The following is a 9,068-nucleotide window of genomic DNA, read 5'->3' as shown; positions in this document are numbered from 1 at the left end:
CATGTATAACTTACTTTTGTTCCCCTTCTGCCCTATTGGGCCTCCTGGAACAGAGAAATGAAGGCATGTGTAACCTCCAACTTTCTATTTGGATCGTACCTAGGGTCAAGAACTCCTGGAGGAGCATAGGGGAGGCAAGCATGTGAATCTTCGGAGGATTGCAGTTAAACCTATGTGGGCAAAGCATGTGTTCTCTTTAAGCAAATTTAAAGATGAGAGCCACTCATTCTGCTGTTTGATTTCACCTGAGCCACGCTGAGTGACCAAATTATGAAAATGGTATAAAAGAATTGACCGCCAGCCAATAGTTCCCAAGCAGGTCATTGATGTTATAATCGTCCTGATTGGTCCTGCTATGCCCTCAAAGAAAAAGTGTTATTTGTGTCTGCCAGACCAGCTAAAATCCTCCCCTCTACGTGGACATAGAGTACCTTAGTCAGAAGATTTGGGTGCCCGCACTTCTGACCACCATTTTATGGCTATGGGTAGCTTAAGCCGGCACACTGAAAGCTTACCTGAGATTGCAGAGAGGTGTACATTTTGCCTCAGACCTTGTATAAAGAAAATGTCCTTACAGTGATGAGTCATGATTTACAATACATTTTACTAGCAGATCCTTTCAAAGACCAGCATCTGTCATGTAGGGTTTAGTTGTTATTAGGTTTGATCCTCTCTGGGATTTGCTGGAATACTTTTATTAGAGAGGGGAGACGTTCTAGCAGCTGTAGGGCTGGATTCTCTAGAGTGTAAAGATGTCCTAGGTTTGTCCTGATGTTGGTGTTTTGTCTGTTGCCTGTATTCCCTCTTTGCATCAGATGTTTGAATTGATGGGTCTGTTGTATGTGGAGATCTAGAAGAATAATTTAAGTCTGCACGTTCTAGTTTTTGCTGCAGTTGTTTTGTTGGGGACATAGCAGGTGATGAGGTGACCTCATTAAATTGGGAAGACTGTTGGTTAAGCATTTTTTTCAAGTCATCTTGTTTAGTATTAGATGGGAATCCACTGTTTACTGTGGGCTTGTCCTTTTGTCTTTGAGCTTTGTTGGAAATATCTGCGTCCTTCCGGCGATGTCTTTGAGGTGATGATGAAGTAGAAGATGGGGCATCACTGGAATATGATGATGGTGAAGACTGCTGACTAGGCTTGTCAGGTCTTTTTTCTTTCTTGATACTAGAATAAAAATCTGCATTTTCTGAGGCATGAAACTGATGTTTTGGAAGTTTTTGGGAAAGATCAGCGCTTCTTTTACGATGCCTTGGGGGTGAAGATGAAGTAGATGAGGTGAGATCACTAGACTGTGAGGATTGTGAAGAATGGTAATTTCGTCTTCTATGTAACTCCTCTTTACTTGAGCTTAGGTTTATCATCACTATTGAATTGTCCTTATTTCTTTGAGCTTTTGGGGAAATATTTTGATGATGCCTAGTAGGTGATGAGGATGATGCAGTTTTCCTGTTATTAGGAGGAGAATGTGAAAGTTTGTGGTCAGTTCTAAGTTGCCTTCTCCTTTCTGGTGATTCCTGTTTCCTTGCCCTTGCAGGTGATTCAGGTGTCCTTGCTCTTTCGGGTGACTCCATTTTACTTGCCCTTGCAGGTGATTCAGGTTTGCTTGCTCTTTTGGATGACTCCATTTTACTTGCCCTTGCAGGTGATTCAGGTGTCCTTGCTCTTTCGGGTGACTCCATTTTACTTGTCCTTGCAGGTGATTCAGGTTTGCTTGCTCTTTCGGGTGACTCCATTTTACTTGTCCTTGCAGGTGATTCAGGTTTGCTTGCTCTTTTGGGTGACTCCATTTTACTTGCCCTTGCAGGTGATTCAGGTTTGCTTGCTCTTTCGGGTGACTCCATTTTACTTGCCCTTGCAGGTGATTCAGGTTTCCTTGCTCTTTCAGGTGACCCCATTTTACTTGCCCTTCGAGGTGATTCAGGTTTGCTTGCTCTTTCGGGTGACTCCATTTTACTTGCCCTTCGAGGTGATTCAGGTTTGCTTGCTCTTTCGGGTGACTCCATTTTACTTGCCCTTGCAGGTGATTCAGGTTTCCTTGCTCTTTCAGGTGACCCCATTTTACTTGCCCTTCGAGGTGATTCAGGTTTGCTTGCTCTTTCGGGTGACTCCATTTTACTTGCCCTTCGAGGTGATTCAGGTTTGCTTGCTCTTTCGGGTGACTCCATTTTACTTGCCCTTACAGGTGATTCAGGTTTCCTTGCTCTTTCAGGTGACCCCATTTTACTTGCCCTTGCGGGTGATTTAGGTATCCTTGCCTTGTCCAATGAATCATTCTTTGTCCTTTCTGGCGATTCCACCTTTTTTGGCTTTTGTGGTGTTTCCATTGTTTTTGTAAACCCAGGTAAGCCACCTTGCAAATCTAGTTTTTGAGAGAAATGTTGGGTTGATGCTGAAACATCATTTGTCAATGATTTGTGTTGATGCCCATGTCTTCCATCATTCTTATACTGTAATGCATCCTTTCCATCAGCAATAGGAGACACTTTTGGATTCTCTTTAACAAGGTTCTGAACACTTTGAACATGATGTTCCTGAAACTGCACTCTTTTTTTTTCATTACCAGAAGTTTTTGTTAACACCTCTGAATTATTATCTGAATTTGGGGGTTGTAGTACAGTGTCCTGTTTTTTTTGTAATATGGGTTTCCTGCCTTTAGCAGGCAAGGCAGCATCTGTAGGTATTAAGCCCATCGTCTTTTCTTGTGTAGTGTCCAGTATGTCTTTACTTTGTGGCTCTTTAATTAGCTTTATCACACGAAGTGCAGGCAGTCTCTGTAAATTGTCCTTTTGGGAGATATCCTTAGCATTTTGACCCTTTTTAAATAACCTGTCTGTTTCTGTAGCCACTGTCTGTAAAGTGTTCTGTGGAGTTTGTTGAACAGGCAGTGATTGTATTTCAGTACTATGTTGTTCTCTAGTACTAGATACACTAAGCACATCATCCTTGTGTGTATCTTTCTGTTGGTGCATTGTAGTTTTTTCTTCCTGAGAAGTGGAAATAGATGGCACTGTGGCAAAATTGGAGAGATTGATATCCTCTGATTTTCTGCTTTGTTGTGTTATATCCTTAGGATGGGATCCTTGAGTTTTGGATGCAGACTCTTTGCTGGTTGCAGAAGTAGACTTCTCTGGAACAGGATAATCTTCCACTGGCAACTCCAGTTGGTGAGTTTTTTGCTGTACTTTTCCTTCGTTCTGTGCACTGGAAGTTTTTGCCAAATGGTATTCTTTCTGATTGTTTTGAGAAATGTTTTCATTCTGGACAGCCGTATTTTTTGCTGTATTGTCATTTTGAGCATTTGATTTGTACTCCATGGCATCTTTTTCAGATGTTATGGTGCTTGTATCCTTATTACCTGTTTCAGTAATTGTTATATCCTCAGATCCTTCATCCTGCAGTGATTGCTGTACTGTTGATGGATTGTCATGATCTAGTGAGGACACTTGTTCAGACAGATCATTTCCATTTTGTTTATCATTGTTGATCTGTGTTGGACCAGTTGGCCCAGAGGGAACGTTTTCAGTTATCTCCTCCATATCGCTTGTTCTGTTAGAAGGTGTTTCATTGTGTATCCTATAGGATGCTACTGTTTGAGGAACCTGTCCACTAACATTTGGAGTAGCAAAAGCAGTAGGTAGTGGTCTTTGTGGTTTCCTGGAGTAAAATTTGAATGAGAGAGGCTGCATTCCAGGGTATTTCCTCTCAACCCACAAACAAGAAAGCACCAAAAATATTATGCCTCCAAAGTACACAACTGCTCCAACTCCTAATATAGACAGCCCGACTGTCCCATATGGATTTAGGTAGCCTACTGCAAGCAGGGCTGCTGATCCCACGAAGAGAAGACAGGTGATGATGCCAATAGACCATAGGATTATAGGTGGAGGCTTCCTTGCTCTGGCAAGTCTTCGTGCTGCTGGAGCATTTCCAGGGACCAAACAGGGTCCCGGCTGTCTTCTCATAATCAGGTGATTTTTCTCGCCAGCTCTCTCTTCACTGATATCTACATACTGTGTTCATGTCTTGTCGTATCACCCACAATAAAGCAACAATTTGCCCTTCCCAGCTAAAAGCACTTCACACAGTACAAACAGGAAAAACTTGCTCATCAATTGCTATGCAGTGACTATGCTGCTTTCTTGCTGTACAGCAAACTTTGATTAAGAGTTAACCTGGCAGTGTCTTCTTTTGTAGCTATACCAGCTGAACTGCTAAAACCAAAGTCTGCAAATACATTTTGAGATTAACAAATGTGGAAAAAAGTGCAGCACTAATAAATACTAGCAATATAAACGTGTATATATATAAACCAAGAAAGGTAAACACGTTTGTATTGCTAGTATTTATTAGCGCTGCACTTTTTTCCACATTTTGCTATTCACAATTTTCTTGTCAGTTGTTTGGTGTAGCAGCTTTTTTATGGTTAGCGCAATATTTTTACTTTTCGCATTTTGAGATTAAACTGAGCTAATAAAATACCAGTTGATTGTTAAGATTTGTATTCTATTTTTTATTGTTTAATCCATTTTCAGATAATCAAATTGATTTGTTGGCTGCCTGTCAGAAATTGGTGGTTTGTTTTATTTGCATTAAGCCAACATGTACAGATATTCCCTGGGCTGGGGTAACAAGATCTATACTAACAGAGGCCAGATCTGCACACATTAGAGGAGAGTAAGGGCAGAAGGCGATAGACGGGGGCTCGAGGTAATTGACGGGTGAAAGGATATCAGGAATGACGTGGGCTCCTGTGGCCTCACAACTGTTTAGTTACCACATGTCACATGATTGCGGGCTGCAGAGGGTGACATCCCAATGCTCAGTATTCTGCATAAGGAGTCCCCTCTAATCCTCTCTTTTTATATTGTGTGCAGCCTGTGTAATACTACTAGAGCCAACATGACCTGCCACCCAGGTGTTGCACCCCTGTATGACAGTCATTTTCATCCTTCCACAAATAAATCCAACCTGCATCACCATTGATCACTTTACCCGAGCTCTGATCATCGGGCAAGTTCCATGTTAACATGGTGGTGTTTGGTCTTTGTTCCTAAAGGTACAGGGTTTGGGGTTGAATTGAGGTCTGGAATGAATGCATTGAGGCTGATCTGAGGTCCAAAGTTTATGCATTGGGGCTTATCTGATGTGTGAAGTGCACACATTGGAGCTGATCTGAAGTCTGAAGTGTACACACTTGCTAATCTGAGGTCTAAAGTGCATGCATTGGGGCTGATCTGAGCTCTGAAAGCCATGCACTGGGACTGATCTGAGGTCTAAAGGCCATGCACTAGGGCTGACCTAAGCTCTGAAGGCCATGCACTGGGGCTGATTTGTGGTCTAAAGGCCATGCACTAGGGCTGACCTAAGCTCTGAAGGCCATGCACTGGGGCTGATTTGTGGTCTAAAGGCCATGCACTAGGGCTGACCTAAGCTCCGAAGGCCATGCACTGGGGCTGATTTAAGGTCTAAAGGCCATGCTCTGGGGCTGACCTAAGCTCTGAAGGCCATGCACTGGGGTTGATCTGAGCTCTGAAGTGCCTGCATAAATGTACTTACTAAATTCAGTTGCCTGTGTCCTGTGAACTTAGTAACAATAAAATGACTGATGTGTTGCATTAGAGTTAGGCTCCTTTCACACGAACGATCCGATCAGATCCGCCTGTCAGTTTTTTAGGCGGATCTGATCGGATCCTCCATGCATCCCTATGCGGCAGCGGATGTCAGCGGAGACATGTTCGCTGACACCCGCTGCCATCCGCATCCGATCCTGTCCGTGAAATCCAGATGGATGGAAACCCTATTTTCCAATCCGTCCAGGGGATCAGATGGGATCGGATGAGAGCGGACAGGCGGTTCGCTCTCATCCGATTACCCACAGAAAGCAGCGGGGCTCTGACACCTCCCTCTCCGCACACGGTGCGGAGACGGAGCTGTCATCCGCCTGCTCAGCGGGAATCGGCGGGGAGATCCCCACTGAGCAGAGAACAGTCCGCCCCAGGCGGACCGTGTGAAAGGAGCCTTAAAGTGTATGTATGGGAAAATAAAAATCAATATTCAGTAAATCACTTTAATACATGCATTTTCCTCATGTTTGTCACTTTAAAAATTCTAGTACAGAAAAACATCTGTTGAACCTGCCAGAAGTTAAGTGAGTTCTTAACTTCCTGTACACTCTGCTTTTGTTGCATTGAAACCTTAATCAGTGTTATAAGCCCTCTCCAATTAACTTCAGTGGACCATGGAACAACTTCCCATTGCGTTATGTAGTTTTAACATACTTCCTGTCCCAGGGTGACAACACTCCATAGATACAGTACAGATAAAAGTAAATGTTGTCACCCTAGGACAAGAAGTGTGTTACTGGCAGGATCACCAAATCTAATACAACCACCTCATTTATGGACTGGCATACTGCAATATACTAAAAGTTTGTTCTTGGGTTTAGGTACAATTACTGTAAAGGTGGGAAGTGAATTTATTTGTTCAAATAAAAACAAAACACAGTTGCTAAAATTTAAACCTAAGAACTATTGTGCTATTCAAAAAGATTCTGTCACAGAGCAAAGTGACAAGTTCTCTTAAAAGAACAACCTCCCACCTCTTGATACTCACCTTGACTATTCTCCTCATTTTGCTCCATCATAACCCTTGGTAGCCGGTACTTCAAGGTATGCGGGAACATGTGACCTCCTCCAATTATGCATGACATGGACATGGGCAGCCAATTGCCAGGGCATATTACTGCCAGGTGGGGAAAGCGTTACCCAGTGTTTGCTCTGATATCATCCAACACAAAGCTTACCCAAGGTTTGGACTCCTGACCTGCACAGTCCTGACACTGAGGCAGTAGGACTGTGCAGGTAAAGGTGAATATTCATGAATGAAGGGGGGGAGAGGTTGTTCTTTCAACAGTAAATTGAATAGAATATTCCTATTGCACACATCCCTATAGTGGCTTAAAGCTAGTGGGTGCTGTAGACCAGTGGTCCTCAACTCCGGTCCTCAGGGCCCACTAACAGGCAAGGTTTGCAAGATAACTGAAATCTATCCCAGGTAAGATAAATTGCTGCTCAGTGATTGCAGTATTCTAGTCTGCATCTCCCCAAGGGAATACTTAAAATCTGGCCTGTTAGTGGGCCCTGAGGACCCGAGTTGAGGATCACTGCTGTAGACAATGCTATTGTTACAATGCTAGTGTGAGAATCTTTGGGGATCTACCCCACATTGTTGTAGTATGGAGTTATGTTGTAACCCTCTAACCACTCTCCCACCACTTGTCTCTATACACTTACTTTTTGGAATTACAGGTTTATCAGAATCTCCTGGTATACAGTAAAAATAGTATAGTAATGATCAAGCATGTAAACTTGCCTTTTATGTATATAAGGAACTTTACCACCACATGTTAGTACCTATATTTGTGTAAATGTAAGATTTATGAACATACTGTATATATACTTTCTGTCCTAGGGTAGCAACGCTCAGTCCCTGCACTGTATCTGTGGAGGAACAGCATTGTCTCCTTGGGCTGCTCTTCTGCTTTGGACTCCAAACACCCTCTCTTCTCATTTCTTCTACATAGGGAGGAGGTGCATTGTAGTTTACAGAAGATAGCTGGGAAATAGATATTATTGTTTGAGATATCAGTTCAGTGGACAGGAAACTACAAGGGCACTGGAATTCTAGAAGGATCAATAGGTATATTATTGTACTTGCAGAAACTATACTTGAAAAAAGTAAAAGAGCTGCTGCTTCCTAGGACTGATAAGCTGCAATGCATTACTTTGCTCTTGGGCTTAGCTATCCTTTAGAAGACCCTGTATTTCCAAACAGGACATCATATGTGAGGAATGTCTTTTGACCTCTGCTGAAGAAGACAATAGGTATTTTAACTTGGGTGCCATCTAGATCTGTGCCCAAAGTTCAGCAGTCTAATTATACATTTCAGTGTTTTATTGTCACGCTTGATTGCATATCATTTGTAGTGTTGTTACTTAATGAATAAATACATAGAAACTTAGGTTATCATGAATAATTATTTGATACTAATGTGTCAACGTCATTCTCTTCGCACACTTCTTGGGTGATACAAAATATTGGAAATATCCCTATGGCATATTGTGACATCCTCATTGTAGGAACACGTGTCAGCCTAAAGTCATTGTAGTATCTGTCTGGTTTTGATTTTGAATGTCTCATGATACAATTGGGAGTAACACATTGAAAAACAAATACTTGTGGGTACATGTTTATCTAGGTCACCTTTACACATTTGAATTTTATTTTAGTCATTGAATGTTCTGTGCATGCATCTTTCACAATTAATTGCCAACAAGCAATGAGTCTTTTATTCGCTTTATACCTATTTATCATAGAAGAGGGTTTCCAATGTGGCTACATACTGTATGTGGTTCATTGATGCAACAGGTTGTAGTTTGTAAAGATATTCTGCTGCCTACCTTGCATTCTAAAACAACTCCCTGTAACCTTGCTAGTCTCAGGTTTTATTATCAACTAATATGAATTAGTCTTCACCTATACCAGCTCTGTTTTCCATCCAAGGTACTATAGCTGACTTTTTTTTTCTGAAATTAACCACTTCAGCCCCGGCAGGATTTGCCCCCCTTAATGACCAGGCCATTTTTTGCAATTCGGCACTGCGTTACTTTAACGGAAAATTGCGCGGTCGTGCGACGCTGTACACAAATAAAATTGATGTTTCTTTGTTCCCACAAATAGAGCTTTCTTTGTTATGTGTTATTTGATCACCTCTGCAGTTTTTGGAGTTTGCGCTATAAACAAAAAAAGAGCGACAATTTTGTAAAAAAAATCCATATTTTTTACATTCTGCTATAAAACATTCCCAATACATTTTTTTTTAAAAATTTAATTTTATTGTCAGTTTAGGCCAATTTGTGTTCTGCTACATATTTGTGGTAAAAAAAAATCCCAAAAAGCATATTTTAATTGGTTTGCGCAAAAGTTATAGCCTTTACAAACTACGGAATAGATTTTTGGACTTTTTATTTATTTATTTTTTATTAGTAATGGCGGTGATCTG

The 9,068-nt window shown here is 41.6% G+C and overlaps 1 protein-coding gene across 1 annotated transcript; it reads right to left on the bottom strand.

Moving 5' to 3' along the window:
- Positions 1–239: 239 nt before the first annotated feature.
- Positions 240–4,030, bottom strand: LOC309544450 (uncharacterized protein). The gene has a single exon (XM_082243364.1). The coding sequence runs from the start codon at positions 3,967–3,969 to the stop codon at positions 658–660; it is 3,312 nt and encodes a 1,103-aa protein (XP_082099490.1). The 5' UTR covers positions 3,970–4,030; the 3' UTR covers positions 240–657.
- Positions 4,031–9,068: the final 5,038 nt, after the last annotated feature.

The sequence above is a fragment of the Pelophylax lessonae genome (genome assembly GCF_965119305.1).
Source record: "Pelophylax lessonae genome assembly, chromosome: 1".
Classification (NCBI taxonomy): Eukaryota; Metazoa; Chordata; class Amphibia; order Anura; family Ranidae; genus Pelophylax; species Pelophylax lessonae.
Note: the sequence above shows the minus strand (reverse complement) of the source record. Positions and strands in the feature narration are given on the sequence as shown.

What these genes read in the sequence shown, in the direction of transcription:
- LOC309544450 (XM_082243364.1), bottom strand. Translation starts at nt 3,969, where the DNA reads ATGAGAAGACAGCCGGGACCCTGTTTGGTCCCTGGAAATGCTCCAGCA.